General features: G+C 33.6%; 13 protein-coding genes across 13 annotated transcripts; 5 read left to right on the forward strand and 8 right to left on the reverse strand.

Moving 5' to 3' along the window:
• Window positions 1-345: 345 nt before the first annotated feature.
• FG379_000376 (uncharacterized protein) lies at window positions 346-1,133 on the reverse strand (the record flags this gene model as incomplete). Its single annotated transcript, XM_067325786.1, has 3 exons — window positions 346-830; window positions 884-1,019; window positions 1,086-1,133. 3 exons carry the CDS (start codon window positions 1,131-1,133, stop codon window positions 346-348), a joined length of 669 nt encoding a protein of 222 aa, XP_067183330.1.
• A 487-nt stretch (window positions 1,134-1,620) lies between these two features.
• On the forward strand, window positions 1,621-2,144 carry FG379_000377 (uncharacterized protein; the record flags this gene model as incomplete). Its single annotated transcript, XM_067325787.1, has 3 exons — window positions 1,621-1,688; window positions 1,768-1,857; window positions 1,937-2,144. 3 exons carry the CDS (start codon window positions 1,621-1,623, stop codon window positions 2,142-2,144), a joined length of 366 nt encoding a protein of 121 aa, XP_067183331.1.
• Window positions 2,145-2,264: 120 nt separating this feature from the next.
• FG379_000378 (Rablib) lies at window positions 2,265-2,975 on the reverse strand (the record flags this gene model as incomplete). Its single annotated transcript, XM_067325788.1, has 1 exon — window positions 2,265-2,975. One exon carries the CDS (start codon window positions 2,973-2,975, stop codon window positions 2,265-2,267), a length of 711 nt encoding a protein of 236 aa, XP_067183332.1.
• Window positions 2,976-3,459: 484 nt separating this feature from the next.
• Window positions 3,460-4,374, reverse strand: FG379_000379 (nuclear distribution protein C; the record flags this gene model as incomplete). The annotated part of the gene is made up of 1 exon (XM_067325789.1): window positions 3,460-4,374. The coding sequence occupies one exon, from the start codon at window positions 4,372-4,374 to the stop codon at window positions 3,460-3,462; it is 915 nt and encodes a 304-aa protein (XP_067183333.1).
• Window positions 4,375-5,147: 773 nt separating this feature from the next.
• On the forward strand, window positions 5,148-6,539 carry FG379_000381 (coronin; the record flags this gene model as incomplete). Its single annotated transcript, XM_067325791.1, has 1 exon — window positions 5,148-6,539. The coding sequence occupies one exon, from the start codon at window positions 5,148-5,150 to the stop codon at window positions 6,537-6,539; it is 1,392 nt and encodes a 463-aa protein (XP_067183335.1).
• Window positions 6,540-6,868: 329 nt separating this feature from the next.
• Window positions 6,869-7,861, reverse strand: FG379_000382 (uncharacterized protein; the record flags this gene model as incomplete). Its single annotated transcript, XM_067325792.1, has 1 exon — window positions 6,869-7,861. The coding sequence occupies one exon, from the start codon at window positions 7,859-7,861 to the stop codon at window positions 6,869-6,871; it is 993 nt and encodes a 330-aa protein (XP_067183336.1).
• A 145-nt stretch (window positions 7,862-8,006) lies between these two features.
• On the reverse strand, window positions 8,007-10,430 carry FG379_000383 (secreted acid phosphatase (calcineurin family); the record flags this gene model as incomplete). The annotated part of the gene is made up of 1 exon (XM_067325793.1): window positions 8,007-10,430. The coding sequence occupies one exon, from the start codon at window positions 10,428-10,430 to the stop codon at window positions 8,007-8,009; it is 2,424 nt and encodes an 807-aa protein (XP_067183337.1).
• Window positions 10,431-11,265: 835 nt separating this feature from the next.
• FG379_000384 (uncharacterized protein) lies at window positions 11,266-12,642 on the forward strand (the record flags this gene model as incomplete). The annotated part of the gene is made up of 1 exon (XM_067325794.1): window positions 11,266-12,642. The coding sequence occupies one exon, from the start codon at window positions 11,266-11,268 to the stop codon at window positions 12,640-12,642; it is 1,377 nt and encodes a 458-aa protein (XP_067183338.1).
• Window positions 12,643-12,738: 96 nt separating this feature from the next.
• On the reverse strand, window positions 12,739-13,896 carry FG379_000385 (elongation factor EF1-gamma (glutathione S-transferase family); the record flags this gene model as incomplete). The annotated part of the gene is made up of 1 exon (XM_067325795.1): window positions 12,739-13,896. The coding sequence occupies one exon, from the start codon at window positions 13,894-13,896 to the stop codon at window positions 12,739-12,741; it is 1,158 nt and encodes a 385-aa protein (XP_067183339.1).
• A 778-nt stretch (window positions 13,897-14,674) lies between these two features.
• Window positions 14,675-15,232, forward strand: FG379_000386 (60S ribosomal L6 (YL 16 like); the record flags this gene model as incomplete). The annotated part of the gene is made up of 1 exon (XM_067325796.1): window positions 14,675-15,232. The coding sequence occupies one exon, from the start codon at window positions 14,675-14,677 to the stop codon at window positions 15,230-15,232; it is 558 nt and encodes a 185-aa protein (XP_067183340.1).
• Window positions 15,233-16,554: 1,322 nt separating this feature from the next.
• On the forward strand, window positions 16,555-17,991 carry FG379_000387 (CDC14 phosphatase; the record flags this gene model as incomplete). Its single annotated transcript, XM_067325797.1, has 1 exon — window positions 16,555-17,991. One exon carries the CDS (start codon window positions 16,555-16,557, stop codon window positions 17,989-17,991), a length of 1,437 nt encoding a protein of 478 aa, XP_067183341.1.
• Window positions 17,992-18,299: 308 nt separating this feature from the next.
• FG379_000388 (UBP1 interacting 2a) lies at window positions 18,300-19,538 on the reverse strand (the record flags this gene model as incomplete). The annotated part of the gene is made up of 1 exon (XM_067325798.1): window positions 18,300-19,538. One exon carries the CDS (start codon window positions 19,536-19,538, stop codon window positions 18,300-18,302), a length of 1,239 nt encoding a protein of 412 aa, XP_067183342.1.
• A 1,054-nt stretch (window positions 19,539-20,592) lies between these two features.
• FG379_000389 (uncharacterized protein) lies at window positions 20,593-25,509 on the reverse strand (the record flags this gene model as incomplete). The annotated part of the gene is made up of 1 exon (XM_067325799.1): window positions 20,593-25,509. The coding sequence occupies one exon, from the start codon at window positions 25,507-25,509 to the stop codon at window positions 20,593-20,595; it is 4,917 nt and encodes a 1,638-aa protein (XP_067183343.1).
• Window positions 25,510-26,588: the final 1,079 nt, after the last annotated feature.

Raw genomic sequence — 26,588 nt, forward strand, 5'->3', positions numbered from 1 at the left:
TTTTTTTCTAATTTATATTTCAGTGGTTTTCATGGACTTGTATTTTTTGACTAGTATTATAAAGTGTGCGTGTGTGAGGTTTGTGTTGGCGCCTTTCTGTTAAATCATAACTCAGATACCTATAATGATATAAAGAAATAGCATTTACACGCATTATTATTGAAAATTATTAATAAATGAATAAACCTATATAAGCAAGTCTCTATCTATCCTGGACAATCTTACTGTTTTTGAAGTCAGTGTAAAGTGACAAAAACAGTAAAGTTATACTGGATACATGTATATATATATCTAATCTATCAAGAGACGAAAGATAAGATATATTAAGTCTAATAAAAGTGTTATTTACTCATCAGCTTTGACATCTACTTCCGAAAATTCTTCATCAGGAACATAGTCGTCTTCAGGTTCTTCTTCGTTGACAATATTTCTGTGTAAACTCGAACTGCTGTTTTCATTTTTAACAAAGTGGGTGGGATGTTCGAAGATTACTCCCTCCTGTGTAGCCGTATTTTTCCCTCTATATATTTGCTGAACTCCTCCTGAATAAACTAATTCAGGTGGTACAATAGTTTTAAAAACCTGATTGCAATTTGGACATATCTCCGCGTCCTCTTCCTTGTCAGATAAACATGAGCCACACGCTCTTCTATTTATAATCCAATCGAAATCGTTATCTTCTTCCAAATCTTGCAGTGAAGTATCATTTCCAATGCAAACACCATCTACGAATATTTGAGGTAATAGTATTGTTCCGTCTGATTCCAACGGATCCGCCTTTAAAAGTCCCTCATTTTTTAAATTTTCAAATATTTCAGAGTCCTCGAGTTCTATTTCAAGGTTAAATCTAGTTTTTTTCCTTCAGAAAATACAGGTAACATACCTGCTGCCGCTGAGAAATCGCGGTTTGCATCTATTTGGTAATACACAACACCCTTTACATCTAAAAACTGTTTTGCTCTTAAAGAGCCGTAGAAATGTCGTCTTACTCCACTTAAAGACGTATGTATTAGAACAACCTATGAGTTTGTATCAAATATTAAACCATACGTTGCTATAGAGATAATTTATTTCTTAGTACTTACCTCAGCAGGTGTTGCTTTCACACCTGATCCCATGCTGCTCTCGTACATTTTTGTTACTCAGATTACACACCTATTATTATAAAGTTCACCTAGTAGACAACAACTTGCTCTTCTTTAAACTAGGATCAAAATAGATTTTTATCTTTTTCTTGTAATATCCTAAAAATAGACTCCATTTCATGTCAAAAATCACATCTACCGCCAATAAATACCGCCTATTGCACCTATTTTTGTTATGATCAGAATTGCATTAATAAACTGATTTTTTTAAAAACTGTTGTAATTGCACAGTTATTTCGACAAGTAATAGCATCTGTACTCTTAGATATTGTCATAATAGGACGGATTCTTGAATCATGTTTAGGTTTCACACATTGAGTTTTTTTACCAAAGATTCTCCTAAGGAGGCCTTGAGTTTAGGTCTTGAATGCGGTTAATTTTTTTTAAGAAAATTGGTACAGGGAAGTTTTAACGTTAACAAATATTTGTATATTTTGTTTGAAAGAAAAAATACATACTTTCCATACTTTGTTTTATGACAAAATTTTTTACAGTAAACAAACCTGATGTAGACTTGCTCGATATTCCAGCAGGATCTGAAAAGTAAGTTGTTTTTAGTTTTTGTATAGGGAAATTTTAAACTTTCAACTGAATTAATACTTTTATTTCAATCTATTCTTAGGGTCCAATGGAAGGTTGAGTCAAGAGTCCCGTGTTGCGGGAGCTTTATGATAATGCTGGAGGATCATACAATAGGAAACCTAATTACAACGTAAGTTATAACTCTAAATCTTATATATAGTTGCCTATTTACTACTTTACCTAAACGAATGCCGTTTCTTATCATCTAGACAACTTTTGCGCGACCCGAATGTTATATTTGCAGGGTACAAGGTACCTCATCCCTTGGAACCTATTGTACAGATCAGAGTACAGACAAGGGAGAATACTACTCCATTCGTAGCTATTCAAAATGCAATTCAATCATTGAAAACAGAGGCAAAGGCAATTCTAAGCTCATTTAGGGATTCGATGAGAAACTATCCAACATATAAGTGAAAAGAATATAGAAAATTGCTTACTTGCTTAGTAGAAATTTAAAAATATGTTTTCTTCTCGTCAATAGTGCGAAGGCCTTATCATTCATTTAATTCCAATTTTCTTTAAATATTTACCGAGTTAACAACATCCTGAAGATTGCTTTCTTGTATTTTTTGAGAGTTGTATACCGACTGAATTGTTTGTATTTGTAAAACATCCTGTATAAATAATTAATGGATTCCTACAAAAGCTAATGGGTGAGTTGAACTTACCATTTATGTCTAAATTAGATGAATTATCTTTTACTTTCTGATTGTAAACTTCTTGGAGAAGATGTTCAAATATGTGTTTAACATTACATCTAGTAACTGCAGATGCTTCTGAAAAAAAAAGACCATTCTCTTCTGCAAAGTTGGACGCAATCTCATAAGGTACTTCCCTTTTACTTGAGTCCTTTTCAACAAGGTCTAACTTATTTCCGACCAACATAACAACAATGTTTGGCTCAGAATTTTGCCTTATGTCCTCCAACCATCTAGAAGCATTTAAAAAAGTTGATTTCCGGGTTATATCATACACTAACAATGCACCCACAGACCGACGATAATGAGCTCTAGTAATGGCTCTATAACGCTCCTGTCCTGCAGTGTCCCAAATTTGAGCCTTCACTGTACCACCTATGGAAAGAGGAACAGTTCTTGTTGCAAATTCTACTCCGATAGTTGGTTGTGGGGTCTTTGGGAGCGCATCTCTCGTATAACGTGATAACAGATGTGTTTTCCCAACTGTGGCATCACCAACTAATATAATCTTGTACAGGTGATCATAGTCATCAAGAGATGAGCTCATTGAGTAATGTTGATCCAACTAATTCAAAGAACTCTTCTAGTTTGTGTGGGTGAATTTTTTTCTTTATAATTCCTTTGATTTCCGCGTTTATTACGCCTTTATTCCATTTCTATAAACAATCATGGCGCCACTTGTTAATTTAATTTCGGAAATAGTTAATTGTTTATGGGGTTACATGCTTTATACTATGAATGAAAAATTAAAGGTAGGGGTAGGTTGGAGTAAACAAATAATGTGCAAATATAAAATAATTAACAGAAACTGATACAAAACGAAATCTATTTGATAGGTTTAGTGACAAATATAGTTATTATTGACTTCATAAAGGTGAGCTTATTTTATAAATACCGTTGCAGTTCAAATGCTGAAATGTAAACATTGGTAATATTCATATTTCTTTTGACAGTTTCATTAGTAAAAAAGGCAAGGGTGAGATGTTTAAGAATAGATGGTTGTTTGAAAACTTCAAATTGAAGTATTCGTTCTAATTGCCGTAGTTGATCTTTGCCTGTGAAAAATCCATTTCAGGGTGTGCTGCCTTGAATTTTTCAAGTAGTTCGTGCTGTTTTAGATGGTCACTTGTTGGAAGTCCCATAGCTTTCTGTCTTTGGTCAAACATCATTTTTTCCACAGTAGCACGCGTTTCTGGGTCTAAATCTGAAAGTTTAGAGTTTTCGGGAACAATTTTAGAGGTATCTATTTCGGGGTCCCCTTTTAATACACATGACCACCAACTCATGTTTTCTTGCTTCTCCAAAACTATTTGTATTGTGTTTCCGTCTATTATTGACCATATGCAGTCATCGGGTTTTACTTTAGAGTGGAGCTCGCCATTTAAGTACTCTTCTCCCTTAATAACTACCTTTAACCTGCTTGCTCCAATGTCTATTTTACACTCTTTTGACTTTAATTGGGTATTTGTGCAAATTAGCATCTCTAAAGTTCCTAAGGTTTGCGTCCAAGTATACTTGCTTGTTTTACCACCATTCCCGATTGGAGGAGAGCTGGAGTCAGAATCCGCGTCACTGATGTCTCCATTATTGTTTTCACGATTTTTGTTTTTAGATTTCTGTTTCTCAGTTGATTCTTCATCAGAGAAAACTTCTTCTATTTTATTAGAAATTCTTGAAGCCTCGCTTATTTTTTTCTCCTCAATCTTTCTTCTTCTCTCTTCTTCTCTCTCCAACATCAATCTTTTTGCTTCCTTTCGTTTATCAACTGAAAGCGCTTGGTATTTCTTGAAGTATTTCATTAAGACCTTCTCCTCCTCCCCTTGTTCCATTGCTGTAAAGAAATCAGTCTTTCTAAGCAAAAAACTGAAAATTACATCGAGGAAATTCTCAATTCCGTTCGCTGTTTGAGCGACATTTATCAGAATGGAATCGAATCTCTCATCCATACTTCCTATAATACACTAATTCAAAAAAAAAGAAAAATTTTTTTCCAAGTAACAAATCCTTTTCCAATCTGGAGTTGACTATTTAGTTTATACTCTTTGTCCCGCAAATTCTACTACAAAACCTTTAGTCTAAAAAAAAATGTTAAAACAAAATTTGAGTAAAGGAAGTAAAATAGAAAAGAAAGGAAAGGCGAATTCAGTTTAAGTTTTAGAAGAAAACGAGTTGGTGTAAAATATAATTTTAAGGAGTATTTCTCAAAGTGTAATAAATAAATAGGCGCGCCATTTTGCATTTCGGCAGCCTTTGAAATCGGATAGTCACCCCACCTTCAAATAAATGCAAAAATAAAAGAAGCAAATGGAAACATTGATGCAGCTTTGACAATAAGTATATGATGTTTTATGAAATATTCAAATTTGAAATAATGTTGTCTAGTGTTTTTAAAGGTTCGCTTTGGGTATTTCAGGGCAGTGAAATAAGTTGACAGAAAACCAGGGGTTTTGTTCCTCAAGCATTAGTATGATTTGGGTGAAATAATAATAAATATACCATATATTACGAAATTGTGTCAAGTAAAAATAAAAAATGATAGGTTCTGTGCATTTAAATAAAAAAAAGCAAATTATAATTTTTATGCATACCATGTGGAAGGTCCACATGAGATCTTCAAATAAATAAAGAATAATAGTTGACTTAGGTTAATGGGAATTTTTTGAACAAAGTGTAAACTACCAAATTTAAGTAATAAATAGAATAAATAAGGAGTAGAGTAATGAGTAGAATAGTTCATGACAGTAAATTCCGTAATTTGTATGGGGAATGCCTTCAGGATAGGTTTTCAGGTCTGCATATTGTAACAAGCAAGCATACAGTGGATGGTTGCGGAATAGCGGCTTCCTCTGAGTTTATAGCTTTTCCAGCAGAATGTAGTGGTGGAGGAAGCGTGGGAGTAATAGATAATTCATCATTTGGCTATAAACCAAATGTTGTTTATTTCAAAGGTCACAAAGCTGAGGTGAGTGATGTCGAGTTCTCACCATTCTATTCTTGTTTGTTGGTAAGTGCCTCTCAGGATAAAACCATTAAGTTGTGGGAGATTCCTGAACATGCTGCTCAGAAAAGACTCAAAGACCCACTTGCAGTTTTTCGTGGACATACAAAGAAGGTTTCTTTAGTAAAGTTTAACCCTTCTGCAGAATGGATATTGGCTTCTGCAAGCAGAGATGACACAATTAAGATTTGGAACTGTGAAACAATGCAAGATGAGATAAATATAGGATTACCAGGACTCCCAACATCAATTAAATGGGGTTATGATGGTAACTTATTAGCAGTTTCATGCATGGATAAAGTAACCAGGATAATTGATCCTAGGAGCGAGAGAATTACATATCAGTGGCAGGCTCATAGCGGTGGAAGAAAGAGCAGATGTGAATGGATGGGTGGCACTATGGGAAACCCAAATTGGCTCTTAACTACAGGTTTTAGTGATAAGGGAGAGAGACAAGTTGGCATTTGGGATATCAGATATTTGGATAAAAGTGTTGGGTTAGAATTTGTGGATATTGAACAACCTTCGTTAATACCTTTTTGGGATGAGGGAACCGGACTGTTTTATTTGGCAGGTAAAGGTGATACAAATATTAGGGTTTACGAATACAGTAGGAGTGAGGGTTGTGTGAGAAAATTGGAGGAATATAAGTCAATTAACTCACTCAAGGGTTATTGCTTAGCTCCAAAACAAACGGTTGATGTAATGAAATGTGAAATAGACAGGGTATTAAGACTAGAGTCAGGAGGAGTAATTCAACCTGTTTCGTTCATAGTCCCTAGAAAAGCAAATGAATTCTATCCCGATTTGTTTCCAGATACCATTGGAAATGAGGCTGCAATGGGACCTGAAGAGTGGATTGGTGGTCTTTCGGGAGAGCCAGAAAGAATGTCATTAAGGCCGGAGGTTGTTCAAACTCAAAGCAAAATGTTCAAGAGAATGAGATCAGTTGTTAAAAATGCAAGAGTAATATTGAAAAAAGACCTAGCCAAGGCTGAAATGCAATTAAGTAGTATGCAAGACGAGCTTTGTTCAATAGAGTCACTAAAACATCAATTAAAGGAAAAGGAAAATGAGATTGCACAGTTGAAGGCAAAGAAATCACTAGAGTAACGTTATAAAGTCTCCTTCTATTTTTTAAATAGTATAATTAGTAAATCCTATAACTTAATAGTTTATTACATTTGCGTTTCGTTTCGTAAATATCACACAGTTTTGTCTAATTAGGTTCAAATCTTAAAAACTAATGTGCAGCTTTTATAGGTCTGCATAGTGAATGACTGCAATTAATATGCAAAAGTACGTGCATACACTGCTGTATCATGTCTGTAAATAAAGAAACCAAATTAGGATGTAAGGTAATAACAAAAAAATACCGTTTGAAGTAATTCCCAGTTTGTGGTCTACACCGACAAAGCATTATTTGAGAATGAGTAGTTACCCTATCTTGAATAAATCTTCATGGTAGTTAAGAAAAGATCCTTGATTCCAAGCTCATCGCAGTGCTTTGCAAGGGTTTTCATTTGTTCAGGTGGAAGTTCTATCATTCTTTCGGGCAATTTTCTCATACTATCAAGGTCTACTTTTCCTTCTTTATTAAAAATGAGAGAAATTTCCTGTATAATCTCACCTCTAACAACGAAGTGCTTCCATCTAAGTCTTTGGAGTCTTCTAGTATATTCTAGACAACATTCTTCAGGTCCTTCAAGAATGATGATTCCAGGATAACCGATCTTACAAAAACCTCCGAGAGACAATTCCCTTGCCCAATCACAAATAAGTTTTCTCTTTATTTTACTGCGTATATGGTGACTGTAACACGCTCTCATTCCCCAAATAATTGTTTTATTCAACCCGTTATTGGAAATATTTGAAATTGACCAAATGCTTCCTTCTTTTGAATCTCGCTCCAGCTCTTCATCAGAAGAAAGATGATTATCCGAGTCATCGTCTTCGACTTCCCCTCCACGTTCATTGGAACAAGGGAAATTATTGTCTGGAGGAAGGTCCTTCACAATAAGTTCTGTAGCCTCTCTCGCAGCTATTATTTGGTTATAAATGCATTCGGAATCTCGAACAAAGGCATTTTTGGCCTCATTTATAATATAAGAACACTGGGAGTCGGAAAGGAAGAATGGAACGGAGGTTTCATCAGAAACAACTCTAAATTCAATAGGTCCAGTGTCATAATGAGTTTCTGTGTTGATTGTCAACTTCAAAAATAGCTGAGTAGAGTAAAAATATCTACTGTCTAATTTTGCTCTTAAAGTAAAAGAATTCTCAGAGGCAGAATCACATTCATCTTTATTAATGATCCAGGAAGTAAAATCATCACTGAGGACAAACTCATCACTATATTCCGTAAATATGCACCTTAAGGCTTCTATTTCCAATCTCAATCTTTCTTTGTAATTAAGACCACTGCATTCTTCCATTTAATAGCAGGAGAATAGACTATTTGTGGTGGCGGTTAGAACCAATATAATAAAGATTCAAGTATATATTAGATTTTCTAACTTGAAAACTAAGCAAAGTGGAAACCGCAACTATTTGGGTCTTCTTTTTTGAGATATGAGAACACTATGGCCCGGAAAGCTCATATGACTTGAAATTGGCGCAAAGCTTCAGCGCCTCGGATAGAGATATAAATGTTGCAACCTGATGCACTATCTGTGCACATGAATTGATTGCCTCGTCAGGTCTGTCGTAAACAAGATCTTCAAGGCCGCTGACGATGTTCATCTCATGATTCATAAGTTGTGTGGCGATTTCACAAGCAGTATTCAAAGGAACAAGAATGATTCTGTTTAAATCAATACCACCAATAAAGTCGGGGTCAATTGCTTCTTTGTGAATAATTTTGAGCTTTCTAAAGATTTTTTTGATTTTACCTGAAATCACATTTGAATAAGATTGCTTAGTTGTTAATAGTTCTTTTTCAGAATAAAGGCAATGGTCTCTAGCAGTACCTATTATAGAGAGGGCTATAATTGTCTTAAGAGCCGAATTGGTTTCATCCTCTTGGTTATTTATTCTATCTCCAGGACATCCATCCCAATACATAAGTTTTTCCGAAACAGTAGAACCTTGCAGTAGTTTATGTATATTTAAAGAATTAGCAGTTTTTCTGCAGTATTTGAGTGCTTTTTTAAATCCCATATCTTTTTTCGAATTTTTAAAAACAGTTAGTGGAATTCCGAGAAAAGAATGCCTGTGTTTAAGGAGGCCGTTATCACTCATGGTTCTAAGGATATTTGTACAAGATTCAACAAATCTCCATGGAACAAAATTTCCCTTCCATTCTTTTTTTCTCATAAGTTTCCAGGTAGTTTCTGGGATCATGTAATTTCTTTTAATAATATCTGAAATGGTGTTCCAAGCAATCCTCTGGAATACAGAATATTTGGTCACCTCAGAACCCTCAACACCAACAGAATGCGTAAGCTTTGGAGCATATCTGTACTCATGTCTAGGATGACCTACTGTTTTTCTGTCAATACTGAATCTCATTAAACGCGCACCAAATGGAAATCTAATTCCATAATACTTATCTCTTGTTGGTATTTCATCAATAAAAGTTCTCTTTGATGGGGGAGGAAGTTCATATACCTGCAAAACACGTTCAATTTGTGTTGTTACTTTTGGAGCATAATCATCATTTTTAAGATCTGAAATAATGGCGTCTACCAAGGAAATTTCTCTTGCTGAATCGTAAATTGGTGGAAGAAATACTCTCAACTTTTCATCGGTTTTGAATTTACTGCGTGAGGAAGCATTATTTTCATTATCGTTCAAATTCTTACCATAAATATCGATTTCAGCGTTTTTCATCTCACTGTCAATCTCATCTTGAACTTTTTCAATCAATTTATCCTCCCTCTCGGCTTCAATGTAATCGAGCAAGTCAAGTTCCTCCCCATCTGCTAGAGTACCCTGTTTTTTTGGAGGGTGAAACTTAGCCTTTGCCAAAGCCTCTCTAATAAGCCTTTCCTTTATGCTTTTTCTACTAACCCTTTTCTGGGTAGTGGTAAAAATGGGCTTTCCTTCGATATTATGATAGGTAGTATGAAATTGCGTATGAGTGAGTTTATGGGAGGCAAATCCACCTCTACCAGTTCTAAAAATTCTATGTTTGTTATTAAAGTAATCATGCTTTTTTGGACAACAAGCAGAACCGATAAGCAAATGTGATGTGCATGAGCCCCTAGGCCTTGAAAGCTCTAAATGGTGATCGTGGCCAGCTATGTATGCATCAACCTTGTATCTTTTCAAAATTGGATTCAAAATTCTATTAATATCGGCATTATCTCCGTGCTCCCCACTAGAGTAACATGGATAATGACCTATCACAAATATCCAATCAATATCTCTTACAACGGCTGCCTTTAGTGTATTTTCAATAAAGTCCATTTGTTCATTCCATATTTTGCTATTTACATCCGTTCCCATTCTATAAGACATTAACCAGGAATCGGTATAAATGAATATTGCTCTTGTTTTGATCAACTCCATTTTTGATTCCGTCTCATAACTACCGTTATTTGCACTCAAATAGGGATGCGGCGAGTACTTTGGAGCATCAAATTCCTCAATAGTATAAAACCAGAAATTAGGCATATACCACCTGGGAGACTTTAAACTATAGTGCCTGTCTACTTGGGCAGTTGCATTACCCCACCAATCATGATTGCCTAAAACACACCTAAATTGAACGTCGCGTAAAGCTTCATGAGTAAACACGTTCTCAAACATGTGATCCCACAGGGGATCGTCTACAGAGCTAACTCCCCATCTATAGAAATTGTCGCCAACAGAAATCAAGAATTTTGGTTTAAGTTTTGAAGCAACCTCACCCATTGATCTGCTTACTACTGCTAAAATAGCAGTGGGCTCCCCCCAGTCGCCGAAAGTTAGCCAATTAAAGGCGTTAACATCGTTCCAGAGAAGAAACAGCACACCAACAAATGCCAAACATATCCCAGGTTTTGAATGCCCCCTCAACATGGGGTTTTATTTTGTTCGTTACTTATGAGTTTGACCTATTTTTTTCTCGTATTCAGTGGCAACCCTTTTGCACCCTGTGGAAAACCCCTCCTTTTTGCTTAGTCTAAGCCTACTCCTGCTATCTCAGAAGACTCTCACATCAAACAAAATTTGAAATAAATTAACAATTCAGGTGCGAATACTCTCTTATATTTATTATTGCCTCTAATTCCTCATTTATCGGCCACTTAATCATCTAAAAATAATTAGAAAATCAAAAATATGTACCCGCCTAATCCTGCCTGAAATATTTGGCGCTCCCGGTGTTTAACGAATAGTCATGCACTTTCAAAGTTGTCTTATTTTTAAATTTGCATTAAGATGGGTGGGGTTACACATGCAAATTTACTGAGCTACTTTGCGGGTGGGTATTTACTTTCTAGTAACTGACTTAAAATAAGTTCAACTCAGTTTGCTCAAAAGCGAGAGTATTAAATATACAATTCTCCTTTATAGAGTTGAACTAAACATTAACAAAGAATAATTTGGTGGGGTGTTTGACTTAGGTACATGGCAAAACTTAAGGCGATAGTGCAAAACGTCTGAAAGTTTTAAGTAGTGAACATTTGCTTTACAGAAGGTATTTTATATAATACAATAAGTGATAACTTGAAATAGTAGTTAATTACGTGTGTAAATATTACTATAATATAGTGAGCAGTAGCGTGTAACCAGCAGAGTCCCTTATTTAAGTGAATGAGGTAAAAGTGCATTTTAAGTCTTGATTTACAAATTATTTGTGCAATAATAGACTAAATTGTGTACATTTCGGAATAGCGATAGTTTTGGATGAAAAATGTTGCTACAATTATTTATTTTATTTCAGCTAACAATTACAATTTATTCTCAAGATAATATTATTAAAAGATTCCGTAGCGATGGTGGCTTACCTAGGTCATCGCAACCATCTCCTCTTTTAAGTGTGGTAGAAATGTTGAATTCTACTCTAGATATGGGTGGGAGTGGTCTAGGCAGCAATAACAATGGGAGTGGAATACTTGGGAAGATTATTTCATCAAGTCAGATATTTGGGGAAAACAACAGTAATAATGATAATAATGTGGATGACGAAAGTAAGAATAACCAAACAACAGATTTGAGTTCGGAAAACAATATAAATGGATCTTCTCTGTTGATCTCAGATAGTATACAAAGGAATAATGATAATAATAACAAAACAGTAACTTCACAACCGGAAGAAAGAAGTCTAAGAGTAGAAAAAACTCCACAACAAATAAGAAAAAAATTGATAGATGGTTCATTTGCTGAACTAATGGAATTAATGGAAGAGGAGGTACGTAAAAGAGGTGATGTCCCGATGGATAGGTATGACCCAAATATATCATTGGTGGTTCCAGTAGCATTTGATGATTTAAGGTCATTTCCTGTACTGTTGTCATCTTTAAGACTACAGACAATGAGACCCGATGAAATAATATTGGTATTTGATATTCCAGAAAATGACGTTGATTCTCGTCATAATGTTTTAAAGGAGGTAGAAAAGTACAGTAAAAGTCTAAGGAATCTTAGACCATTTTTCAGGACACCACCCCCACCACCGAGACACTTTCCAGGGTCAAATAGGTTATTTGGTGCATCAAAAGCAAAAAACGAGATAGTTATGTTCTTTGATAGTGATGATATAATTCATCCACAACGTGTAGAGTATGTTTCAAGAGCATTTAAACAGAATCCAGATATGGATGCCTTTTTGACCGAGTATTTTGTCGAACAAATGGACACTACTGAACAGGCACAGGAGATGCCAAAAAAATCGATGCAAGACTTAAAGAAAGTATTTGATTTGGATGAATTGGAGAACAGTAAGGGTGGATTACTCGCGGCTACTTATGAAAATGAGAGAAAAGAAGCAAAAAGAGCCGTTGAAGAATATGGTTTGAAGTGTCCATGGAACCCGAATGACAGGAGAACTGAGATTAACTGGCCAGAAACACATGGATGGTGGTTGTACTGTTGTCACAACGGTTGGCTAACAATAAGAAGAAGCGTGTTGATCGAGGTTCCATATCCTGACAAGGAGTCGGGGGAGGACTCCCTATACGTTTTCAGGCTATTAATGAGTGGAAAAAACCTAGGACATAGCAGGGTGCCATTGGGAATATACGTGCTTGGAAATACCTACAGAGTAAGACAAAAAAACAAAGATAATTAAATATCAGAATTCTGAACAACCTATTAAAAAGTTAAGATTCAAAGCTAACGATAAGGAATACCGAGTAAAAAAGAACGACATTTACACCATATTTCTCTACTTCCATACCTTGCAGTCCTGAATCTTAAGACCCTCAACCTCTTCATCATTACAGAAATAGTCAGAAATAAGACTTCTCTCACTCTTGTTCGAGAAATCAAGTCTTTTAAATGTGTGATATTCGAATGATGGATGGGACATCATCTCTTCAGGTATTTCGTTTCCTCTAAATAGAAATACGCCTTGATAATCAAATTCACCATTACTTCCAACAATGTTAATAACACCAAAAGAATATTTCCTGAAATTGTTGTCTAACCTCTGCAGGAATCCACCAACCATGTTGCTCGCCCTAAATGCAACATCTAACTCGCCAGGAAGTTTGTTGTATTTCATGTAATAAAAGCAATAACCATTTGGATCAAAGTTTTTCTCCAACCAAGGCATTGCAACCCCTCTCAAATCCTTTGTATTTGAATAAACGCGCTTCCATTCATCTAGATTCATAGAGGATGGTGGAAGACTGTCTAGGGGATTCTCCTTTTTTTTTGTTTTATCCTCGGAAGCACCACCTGACTGGGATTGGCTCTGTGTCTTTGTCTGTCCTTGACAGCACTTTTTAGAAAGTTCGCCATAATGCTTTTTAACTGCTGGCTGATTCAATACCGTGTCCAAATAACGCCTTAAATTAACCAAAGTGTCCAAACTAATGCTTTTATTCGAAAAAAAGACAACTGAATCGAGCATTACTGCTAAAAATATATCGGCAATTGTAAGACGGTGACCAACAATAAATGTACGTCTCGCGAGATATTCATTTATTTTAGTAAATATATTCATAATTTCTTTGTATGTTGCCGTCTTATCACCACTACATCCAGATACTGGACACAAAGAACGTATCAGTGGAGTCATTTCCGAGTCTAAATAGTACAACATCATATCAACATGCGTTGCATCAGATGGCGACCTTCCATATAAGTTGGTGTATGGCGAACCTCTTGCTAAGTGTCTAATAATTGTACTTGTCCCAAATATTTCATCAAATTTTGTCACTAAAACTGGTGTCCCCTTTTTAAGTGGGAGATTTATTGCTTTTAGTTCCAAATTGTCAGCTGATTTCAAAGTAATCTTATTTCCTGTGATTTCAGCAACTGACATTATTACTGATACCATCGGACATTTATCGAGTGAATACAAGATCATCGTCTCCATTTGTCACAAACTATTGAAAAACAAGTCAGTACCAATTTCCTGCAAAGTTTGAAATTTCAAAGTTCACTTAAAATATTTACCAAAGAACACACTTTGTTAATGCAGTATCACTTCTATTTGACCAATTTGTTATTGAGGATACATTAAATATTTCCTAAATAATATTGGTTTCGTGTCCAATGCCTATTTTACGTTGTCTTTATATATTGATATTACTGTCTCAGACTGGCGCCCCAAAATTTATTTTATGTTAAATATTTGTTACTTTATTTTAAAAGGGGTGTAAATAATATAAATTTAATTATGATTAAGCTCTTTTTGAGTCATAAACGCTTATATTTCAGTTTATCATTTTGAGTCACATACATACTCCCCACCCCCTTTTTTTAATTATTACTAATAAGCATATATTAAATATCTATACTGATTTAGGCGGTAATTTGCTTACATTATTCTTATGTCTCGAGGCGGTAAGGTACCGAACAAATCTTATATGTAAACAAAAAAATATAAATGCGCGGTTTTTCTCAAGAAAATAATTTTTTTGAAATATACCGCATTTGTGTCTTCAAATTGTCTCAGTTTGTCTTGACAGGAAAAAAAAGGCTATATTCTTAAAGGGCAGGAAGAAAGGGAAATCAAACAAAGTATTTTTACATTTAGATATCAAGTAACAAGTAGATATACTTACATTTCTGCACGTAAATATAGATTTGTGTTGTTAGTTTTACTCTTTTATTTCGAATAAGCAGAACCAGAGGGTATAAGTAAAGGAAAAATGGTAAAAAAACTGCAAATAACAAGACAATGTGATCGCGTTAAGGTGACATTGAGGAAGAAATATGCCTCTCGTCGCAAGGCATCTGTTGTTGCTCCAAAGATTAGAAGTTCACTGCAACCGGGTGTTGTTTGCATACTATTGGCAGGCCCATACAAAGGTAAAAGAGTGGTTATGTTAAAGTCTCTTCCATCTGGTTTAATAGTAGTCACAGGACCATTTTCGGTAAATGGTGTTCCAGTTAGGAGAGTCAATCCTGCATATATCATTGCGACTAGTACAAGAATAGATGTGTCCAAGGCAGACTTGTCCAAATTTACAGACGAATACTTCAAGGTTGATAGGAAGAAAGAAAGAAAGAATAAAGATTCATTTATGAATCAAGGTGATGACAACACCAAACAAAACAGAGTTGTTTCGGAGGAAAGGAAAAAGGATCAACAGAAACTAGATTCTGCCATTGTCCCGTCTATCCAGTCAAATCCTCTAATGATGAGTTACTTAAAGACTAGATTTACTTTAACTAATGGAATGTATCCACATAAGCTTAAGTTCTGATAAACAAATGCAAGTTTATCTAAAGTAACTTGCATTATTTTGTCCATTTCTCTAATTACTTCATACAGTGATTTGAGGAGTAATACTAGTGATAATTAATACAGAGGAATTACCTTCTCATAAAACGGGCAAGGTAAGGTGGTGGAGACTACAAATACCATATTTTTCTTTGTTGGATATACTTATATAGATAAATAAAGGAGTTATCTTCTAATCTCACCTTAGGTAGTAATTTCTTTTTATTTAGCAGTGCTGCTTCTTTCTTGTCCAAGTATCCCTTCGTTTTAAACGTGATGTAATCTATTTCCGTCAATCAACAGACATTTAAACTCTTGTTTGGATGGAGACGAGTGAACTGCGGTCAGGAATAAAACGTAATGTAGATGATGATAATCAAAGCACAAATTAACTATATTATGGTTATTTTAAAACACAGTTGATATTTATCTTCTACTTGCCTTTTCTATATACTCGAAAGTACCGCTCAAAAATTCCCTTTGAAATCACTACAATAATGCTGCATCACAACGGCTCTCCCTCCTAAAGCTCATTTCCTAAAAGAATACTAAAACAAATATTAAGTCACACTAATATGTAACTTTTTCATAAAAAGATAATATTAACTGGTTAAAAAAGGTATTACCGCTTGCTCTTTTTCCATAAAACTGTCCTAAAGTTCCATTCTTCTCCTTAAAAGGCAAGAAAAATTTTACACCAAAATTCCAAACTACCCAAACATTTAAAAAGAAGCAAGTTAGAATTTCCCATGCTCAAATTATTCTACTTTTACTTTATTATTACATGAACATGTGTAGACGCGACGTGGCGCCAGCACGTCACGGTACCTATATAAATAAATTAGGACCTGACATGTCAAAAAAAAGATTGACATACAGTAAGTGAGTGTATTTACATGAACAGTTTTATAGATTAAATTAATCAACAGGTTCTAACAGTGAGGTGAGAAAAGCTAAATAGTACAAAGAACAAATAAAATAATAGAATTATATAATAATATTACCAAGAAATACAATAAAAGTAGAATATATTTTTTAGATAAGTGAACCGTATTTCATACCGTGTTAGGCACTAATTTTGTTTTTTATTCCATCTGTAATTAAAGTATTGTTTAAAATCTTAACAGTACTTAAAACCTCACTTAAAAAAAGAATAAAAGAGAATCAGAAGGGAGAGCTTGTTACTTTTATTTTTTTTAGGAAAAAAACGAGCAATAAGGGAAATAAAGATAACACCATTATAAGTAATACTGACGACAATAAAGCAGAAAGTTGAGTTGCTGTTATTAGTAGTATCAATATATAATGCATTCTCGTAAAAAAATAAGTAATATAGTGCAGGGATCACCAATTACATTAATAGAAAATAAATTTTACTGGAGTTTATGTATAAGTAACTTGCCAAGTTCTCAATATGAGAAAAAAGGTGGTAATATTATATATTTTTGCATAGATGACGAACTTGTTTATGAGCCATTCTTTCAGGACTTCGGACCATTAAATTTAAGGTGTATATATAAGTACTGCAAGAAAGTTGATTCATTATTAAAAACAGTACAAGGAACCGGAGGTTATATAATGCAGTGTACAAACGCTTATGATATGAAAAAAAGGACAAATTCTGCCTTCTTGGCTTGTTGTTACTTAATGATAAGACAAGGAAAAACCCCTGGGGGATCTTTAACATTGTTTAATTCCATACCTTTACTTTCCTTTAGAGATGCAACATATGGAACGTGTTCATATTCACTCAGTGTAGGTGACTGTCTTTTAGGCTTGTATTATGCAATGATATTAAAGTGGTTTCAGTACGATGAGTTTGATATAGAAGAGTATAGTAAATATGAAAAAATAGAGAATGGGGATATCTCTTGGATAGTACCAAACAAATTTATAGCCTTTAGTGGTCCAAGTGGCACAAGTATAGATGAGGATGGTTATTTGTCTCTAACTCCCGAATTTTACGTTCCTATATTTAAAAAGTTAGGAGTATCAATGGTTATAAGATTAAACAAAAAACAATATGACAGTGATATCTTTAGAAATAGTGGAATTAAACACGAAGAATTATACTTTATTGATGGATCATGCCCACCGAGGGAAATTCTTAACAGATTCTTAGAACTTACTGAAAAACAAAATGGAGTCATAGCCGTTCACTGCAAAGCGGGTCTCGGAAGAACGGGAACGCTTTTAGGATGTTATGCAATTAAAAATTACCATTTTACCGCAGCAGCTTGGATAGGCTGGAACAGAATCGCAAGACCTGGAAGCGTCTTGGGACCTCAGCAACAATTCCTACATGAAATTGAAGCAAATCTATTTGCAAGAGGATCAATACTTGCACCAGAAATGAGACTAGACTCGAAAATTCCACTTATTTCAAAGAAAGTTCAAGAAGCAATTCATAAACAATCAAAGATTAGGCAGATTCAATCAATAAACCTCCAAACAACAGCTCTCGTTAAAAATCCACAAATAAGCAACTATTCTACCATCAATTCTGCTACCTTACGTCATAACTATCATCATAATTACCATCACCATATAAACAATAATAATGATGATAGAGATGGTAGCAGTCCAACAAAAAGTGCCATCAATCCCTTTGACATATCACCTTTAGAACAGGAAGTCATTCAGATGATGTCAAATCTCAGTGCTGTGGATAATATTGCTTTAATTGGAGATGCTGGTCAGGGTGAGAGATTGGTTCAAGCCAAGAAGAATATCTTGAGGTAATCATTTATATTTAATTAAGTTAGTATTAATATTGATTTATTGGTATTAATACTAATATAAAACTCACAACGGTTCCCAAATATGCTCATTTTTTACGATACTTGATGTCACACTTTTATTCTTGAATGTTTTATTTCCTTTAAAAACTTTTTTCCCTAATTAACATTAAATACCGATAATTGTTATAATAAGATCCATTATAATTATTATTAAATTAAATTAAAGCAGTGTCCATATTTAAAAGAACAGTTATTTATTGACTATCTTTCCTCTACCTTACCATTAAGTTTAAATTGTTACTTGTTTTTTTACATAAATTTGTCTACAGGGTAATTGCTTTGATTTCTATCTCTCTCTCTCTTTATACCAATTTCCTCCTGACTATTACTAGGTATCGATGAGTAAAGAGCAGCAGCAGTAGCACTTGAATAAATTCCATATGGAGCACTAGTTGCAGAGTATGGAACTAAATAAGGAGCAAAACATGTATTTGGTGAGTAGTAGCACTGGTTGACATATGGATAAACTTCAATTTGATGCTGATTTCTAATATTATCGGAAGTAATATTTGAATTCTGAACCTCAGGTGGCTGCAATTGTGAAATAGAACCATAATAGTCGTAAAAATAACCATGTGGAGTTGGGAAAGATTGATAATTATTATTTCCGTGATATCCGCTTGATCCCGCTTCAGATCTCTTACTAGAAGCATTATTGTTATTTGCATTGTCTTTCTGTTTTAATGCCAAAGAGACAAATGTTACTTTGCCATCCACTATTCTCTCGGGATGTTGAAGTACTTTCATCATATCGCCAAGATTGTTGAATGTTATGAAGCCATATCTCCTTGATTTACCTGTATGGTGATCTCGCATTACAAAACATTCCTCAATATCCTCAAACTCAGAAAATGCTTTTCTCAGGCTTTCACTAGTTGTGTTCTCTGATAAATTCCTAATAAATAACTTCTTTTTAAATATATTCGAAGACATTTGGTTATTTGAATCTATCATCTTTGAACAATCCATAGGACCTGATGTGAATTCAGAAAATGGATCAGCCGCTAATTTTACCAGTAGTTGTCTTCCATTTAATACCAAGTTCTCATTAAACAACTTCTTTATCGAATCACTGCTCTTGTAAGTAACGAAACCATACCCCCTTGATCTTCCATTTTTTTCTCTTATTATAGTGGAATCCTCTATTTCACCAAACTTTTCAAATAAACTCAAAAACACCCTATCAGTGGTCTGAAACGATATATTTCTCACCATTACTCTTCTACTCACTGGACTCCTCTCAACTATTAATTTACAGGCAGCTCCTACATCTCCAAAAATATATGCTGACTTACTTAGTATATCAACCAATTGCTCCTTTGATAAAAGCGAAACAACATTTCTATATTCAACTATCTCATCATCCTCAAAATCCTTATCTCCAGTCAAGAAATCAATAGTGTTTATCGACAACTTCTTTATATCTCCACCCTTCTGAACCGTGCCTGCACTCTCTCTTAAGCTTCTTTTCTCATCTAATTTTTTCATCTCTTCTATCTCTACTTCCTCCTATTTCAAAATTAGATACACATCTGATAACTTTCTTATGATTTTGTTATTACTGCATCACCAAAGAAAAAAAAGAAGCTAATTCTCGCTCTTTCTTCTCCAACCTTATCTTCCTCCTTTTTTTCTATTCGTATTTAGACCAAATGTCGGTTTCGTTTAAAAATATGTCTGTTTATTTATTACATTCACTTAGGCGCCAAGTTGCTTAGCCTTTAATTATTTACCCTTTTACGGGGACTATTTGCATGAGTTTATTAAAATCGGTAGATAATAATAAATATTATACTTTTTATGCCACTGTAATTCTGTTTTATGTCTTTTTATTAATTTTTTCTACTATTTATTTTTTCACCTTATATATTCCGGTTACTTGTATACTAATAATAAATAAATAAAAAATAATAGCTTATTTATTAATATGTATTAATTAATTAATTAATTAATATATTATTTCAATTAATAAATACTTATGTATACATATAAATATACAAGTGCGTATATTTTATTTAATAGGTATTTACTATATGATATTTTTTTCTATATTTATTTGCCGATATTCACTTACCTACATACCTACTAAATACTAGATTTTTTCTTATATATTTATCAAAATTTCCCCCTCGGTTTTTGTTTTATATTTTAGACATTATACCAAGACATATATTTAAAATGCCTAGCACGCTTGCTTATTTCCTACCACCCTTCTCATTACTTTTATTTATTCGAAAGGTATTGAAATAGTGGTATAGAAGGAAAATAAAATAACAAACAGAAAACTATGTTTTATGTCTTTATTTAATTTCAATACTTGAAGGACAAAATTGCATGTGGAAAAGTAAGCATTTGAATGTGGTTACATTGCATGCATGCGATTGAAAAGTATGATTACCACACTAGGAGAAATCAGACAACTCTTTTTGTACATATAAAGGGAAAACAAATATTAAATTATAAGAAAACTACAGATATGTTAACTAGTGTTGAAATTCACTTACGTCAATGTAAATGTGGGTGGTCAAGATTGACAAAATGCCTATTCAATTATAAATCCTATTCTGTGAATGTTGTCAAAATCCATCTCAAAGCAAAGACCTCTGAGGTGATTATATTTGTCTTGTCTGTACTCTGTCATTTTTGATACAATTTCATTTTCATTGTTATATTCCAAGTATTTTCTACCTGAATGATCACTAGCAAACGTGTACACTATATTGTCATTGTTGTTAAGACCGAAAACTAAACTCCTGAATACGGTTGGTTCCGTTCCCTGTATATACTCATATTTAGTTATTGTCCCTATTTGAAACATTCCTGTCCAGGAATCCTCCAATGTAACCCTTTGATTCTCGAATTGTCCATGACAGGCTATTTTCATTCCAACTACTATACCATCCGGGGATGGCGAACTTAAATACAACATTATTGTTGCAATTCTGTGATTTTTAGGACAAAATATTGAAGTTTGTTTCGAGTCTTCTTTGTGTACACCAACCATTTTTCTACAATGTGAAACAAATACATTTTTATCATGCGATATAAAACCACCATACAATTCATTCAATGTCAAAGTTTTTACACTATCCAAGTTTATCTTTGAATCTACTCTTGGAATTCCTCTTACTGTTCTGCTCTCAATTGGCTCGGAGGCATAGTGTCTTTCAAGTTTTTCTGTTTTCTTAGTCCCTTCTATTACAGTTTCTATTTCCATAGCAGGTTCTATTTTTTCCCATATAATGCTATTGCTCTCTTTCGGTATGCCAATACCTTTTATTTTACCAGTCTCACTGTCTATGCTAAAACAAATAGTAGTTAACATTTTATCACCGTTTATTTCAGAGGACCAATATAAACTTGAACCAGTTCCTTCAAACTCCATTAATTTTGATCTGAATTTACTGATTACTTCTCCATTTATGGTTGAGAATGAAAAGAAACCGAAAATGTTAGATTTTTTACTGAATCCAAGGTCAATTTCCTCAACTTTACTTGTTTTCAGGTTGACAACCTCCTTATATTTTCCATCACATTTTCCAACTTTAAATGATTTGTCTGAATTTAGTTTATCGCATTTACCTTCTATACCAACAACTTCCATTAAATCATCAGAAAAGTACATCACTAACTCACTAATTGTCGATAAACCGCATGAAAAACCAAAATTTAGATAATTGTTGTTCTCATTTTCAAATACTCCTACCCAATTATCACTGCATACTGAATTAACATCTTTAATTAAATGAACTCCTATATTAGTTATAAATCTAGAACTTTCTATTGGAGAAATATTTGAACGATAATTTGGTCTTTCTTTGTCAAACGGAAATTGTGTTGGTGGTAATATATAGTCAGATTCCCAATACAATCCTTGTGACTTAAAATAGGCACCAAAACCAGTAACCTCTTTGGATTTTTCACCAAATTCAAAACATATCATAGACAAAGAGTCTCCTATATATTTCCTTGTATATAACGTTTTTATCTCCTCTTTATTCACATCTTTCGGGTATTTGTTTATTCTTCCGTCATTTATATGTAAATCAAGTCCTTGAAGACCGGTTTTTTTAAAATCAAATGAGACATCTATTTCTGTTAAATTTTCCATGGGCAAATCCTCTTGATAAGCCTTTATTTCGATAGGTACTCTGTCGAATGAATCTAAATCTATCTCATGTGATGTATAACCAACCAATGCAATACCATTAGAATCACATATTATCAAAAAAGCTGTTATTCTCGATTCGCCGTTAATTTCACTTTTTATTGGAATAAATTTAGTAAATTTACTCCCATCGGGACATGAAATTGTGAATGTTTCTCTTATTTCTGTGGATAAAGGTGCCCTTACCATTTGACATTGTGGGAATGTTATTTGATTTACAAATATTTTACCAAAAGATTTTATTGGGTTTCCACCTTTCAGTTCCTCACGTTTTGGTGATGAACCTAAACCAATGTTTAGTATTCCTTCTTTATTTAATTTTGTTGATTCTCTTATTAATCTTGTTTGTATTAGTGCACAAAATGTATCAAATGGGCCATCATTCACTTCACCTGTTTTAATCCTCTTTTTTCTCTGAAATACTTTATCCTCCGAAATATACTTATAGAACAAGCTATTTTCACCATTATTTTTATATTTTACATACGTCTCAAGTTTTGCCAAAAACTTATCATTTGAATTTCTTGGAATACCAGACTTTACAGATGTAATAAAATAGGGTGGACTTAAACTTAATAGATTTTCAACCAAACTTACATATTTAAATTCAATTAAATCTTGTGATGTGCCTATTATCGCTCCTGAATAACCATCTGAACACAGAAGACCAATTATTCCCATTAATCTTGTTTTTTTATTTGAGGAAGCATATATGTGTGTAATAATGTTTCCTTTTGGGCAGCTAAAAGCAAAGTTTCCCATATGCTCTGTTTTCTCGCTTTTTTTAATATTTCTCTCAATTATCCAACGATTTTTACACTCTTCTGGAGCATCTACACCTAATCTAGATGCAAATACAACATCACCAAAAGCAATATAACCCAAACCCAATGCTCTGTAGTCTGGTGGATAAAGTATATTTGGTCTTATTAACGAACCACTGATTGAATCCCTCTTGTCAGTTTTCACCTGCTTTTCCACTATTGAAATACCTCTGAATCTTATTTTATTTGTATTTGTATCTATTGCAAAACACATACCCTTAAAGGACCCATTTTTTTCGTAATTCCAACCCACTCTTTCATTTGATACTATCACTTTTTTTTGCTTAACATCTACCGTTTTGTGACTAAATTCTTCATTACCATTTCTAAATATCTTCAAAGATACAGGAAGAAAATCATCTGATAAATTTGAACCACTGAAGCCTATTTCAAATCCAAGGCTCTCTGACTCGTTTACGTGCTCCATTATTCTTACACCTCGCTTTAATGGCGTTTTTTCACCTATTATAACCTCACCATTTCCACATCCAATCTCAAATCCTCTTATTATGTCCTCAGTTGTATATGAAAACATATTTAAGCTTTTTAAAAAATATCCAGGTTTGCACGTTATTAAATAGTAATCAATCTCTTCATTATCATTTTCTTTTCTTCCAAAGTCACAAACAGACTTTAATATACTTTTCCCTTGATATACATCTATAGTCTCACTCGAAATAAATTCAATAACAGGCAATTCTGCTCTTTTTTTATGTTTTTTCAGATAGTACTGTGGGGTATTATCCAAATTATCATTTTCTAATGATTTATATAAATTGGGAGAGAAAACCCCCTCCAAATCTGAATAATGTGTTTGAACGCCTCCTTGTGAGAACGGAAGCACATAGAGTCTATTGGTAAAGAATGCACCAAATCCAAGCAGGTTGCCTTCATTAGATATTTCTGCACATATATATTTCAAATTTTCACCAGAAAATGTTCTTTTAAAACTTGGTGCCTTTTCTTGAATGAAGATGGTACTCATGCCATCAATCACAACCTCCAAGTAAGATACAAACCCTAAATCCATTCTGCTCATATTCTTTTCGTCAATTCCAATAGTAATTTGTGATATTTTACCAGTTCTTGATATTGTTATCACCGACGGAGAAGAATCTAACGGGTTATTTGAATTTGCCATCTTTTTGCCGAGAAATAAAGAACTTTTTGAGATAAGCTCTTTAAATTCGATTGAAATAGGTCGTTTTTTTAGATTATATCTAACCTCAATATAGTTAAAAAATAGTTCATTTTCACTGTTTGGAAGCTTAAATAGGAAGAAATTACTCTTAAAACGTCCCGATTCCCTTCCAAATAACATTTGGCACTCTGGCCATAATTTTGGTAATACTAATACCTTGTTGGCCTCAACACCCACACTAGAATAGTAATATTCTCCTTCATTTGAACTAACTGCTTGTGGAATGCCATTAACAGGACCAACATTAACAGAAATCATAGCTAATTTGCTTATGAATGTTTCTTTTTTGCTCATACTTAAACCTATACATCCTCCTGTAATAAAGCTCCCACTCCATTCCTTATGAGACTTTAAATTTAGATTATTTATTGGAACACTTACAGATTTGTTTTCTGTTTCACCCCTTTTGTTTTCATGATTGTAGTTTACCCCTAGTGTTCCATCAGATCCGGAAATAACCAACTCTGATAGATATTCTCTACCTGTTATTGACCGAATAAAATAACCTGTTACTTTATTTATCCACATTTTTTTCATTTCTGGAACTGATAACACCATGCCGAATCTAGCTAGTGTCCCTATGTTAATAAAACTTTTGTTATCATCACAACCAAATCCCAATCCTGTAATTGCTGTTTCTATATGTTGTAATTCTGGATTATTTTTAATATTTTTTTTCTTAGGTTTGTATTTGTATTCCTTGTACTCAATTCTAACATAACTTATTGACGTTCCTAATGGACATTTAAAACTAATTAACTTGCTACTTCTCATTTTTTCCGTCTCCAAGAGATGCCCCACACATTCATCATCAACTCTACCCTCCATTGTGAACATCGATTTTGACTTATAGACATTTTCAACAAATTTATCTGGTATTTGATAGTTTGAGGTTGATTTAGGAAATATTTTTCTATTGACTGAGTAGGGAGTCTTGACATATAATTTACTCAACTTGGAATTAAATTGAAGATTTGCAATTTCATTACCCAAATTTATACCTTTAATATTACTTTCATCACTCTCTATTTTGTCCTCATTTATTGTTATTGAGCTTGGAAGAGTACTGCCTGATTTTGACCTGTCATTTCCGTAATTCTTTAAACCATTTTTCTTCTCTCCGGAACTACCTGAACTCGAGTTGTACAGTGGATTTGATCTTATTTCGTTTACAACAGTACAATTTATAGATACATTTCCAATTAAACCAAATATTGTTATACCTAGTATTGGAAAAATCAAAATAAGTACTCTCTTTGTATTCATTGGAATCCGTGCTTATTACCCCTTCAGATTAATCGCTCTTAACAGGCTTCCTTTTTTCCATTATATAACATGCCTTTTACGTACCATGAAAAAATTAAATTTGAGATCGTAAACTTTACCCGCCATTTCATTCATTATTTTCAAAGTTGAATATTTCTGTCAAATTGACTAAATGCTTTTCATCCTCTGAACTGTTTTTTTCGTTAGTCAGGGAAAATTAATTGAAAGGTAGAATCTTCTATTAATTGTGGTTGTTGTTGGACGTTTCAAATTATCGGAGCTTAATTTGAGGGTGCAAAATTTAACGTGGGGAAGTCATATCTTGTTTGCATGCAAAGTTTACCATCTAAAATGACTATGTATTAGATTTGTGCATGCACTTGATATTTGTGTGTAAATTTAAATAAAAAACATAGCACAATAGCTGTGCCATTTTGAATTATTTGGTTACAGACAACTAAAATGAAATAATTTTTCCTATTTTAGCCTACAAATCGGGTTTTCACACGGCTACCCTCCTAAGTATTTAAATAGTCTTTTTTTACAACAAAAACGGTCTATTTCCAGATTGATTTATGAAAACAAAACCTAGTTCAAATATAAGCATTATCTAATTTGCCTTAAAAAATGCCTTTTTTCAGATGGAAATACACGCTCAGTGAATTCTTTGGTGCTTTTGTTGTTTGGTGATATTTTCTATCCAAAATGAGGAGAAAAAGAGAGCTATAACCAAGAAAAATTAAGAATTTGGGAGGCAGTGGCTGGTTTTATTTGCAATCAATGGTAAGGTTTTAGTTAATGAAAATATATCAAAGAAAGGAGGCTTTGATGAAAAGATCGATTTGACTCACGAAAATGTAAACATTGCCGAGCACTTGATGGATATGGAAAAAAGAGTTTCACATTCGGATGAACTCGGAGAACTAACGTAAATTAGTCTCAAATTTATTTATTTCAAAGCAACATTCCAATCATTAAATGAGCTAAAATCGCTTTTTCAAATTTCCCGTATCATTAAATTGTAACAATTGAGCGGGTATTTAAGAACATTTATATTTAGATATGTGGGTATCTATTAC

This window comes from Cryptosporidium bovis (genome assembly GCF_009768925.1).
Source record: "Cryptosporidium bovis isolate 45015 chromosome Unknown contig_10, whole genome shotgun sequence".
Classification (NCBI taxonomy): Eukaryota; Apicomplexa; class Conoidasida; order Eucoccidiorida; family Cryptosporidiidae; genus Cryptosporidium; species Cryptosporidium bovis.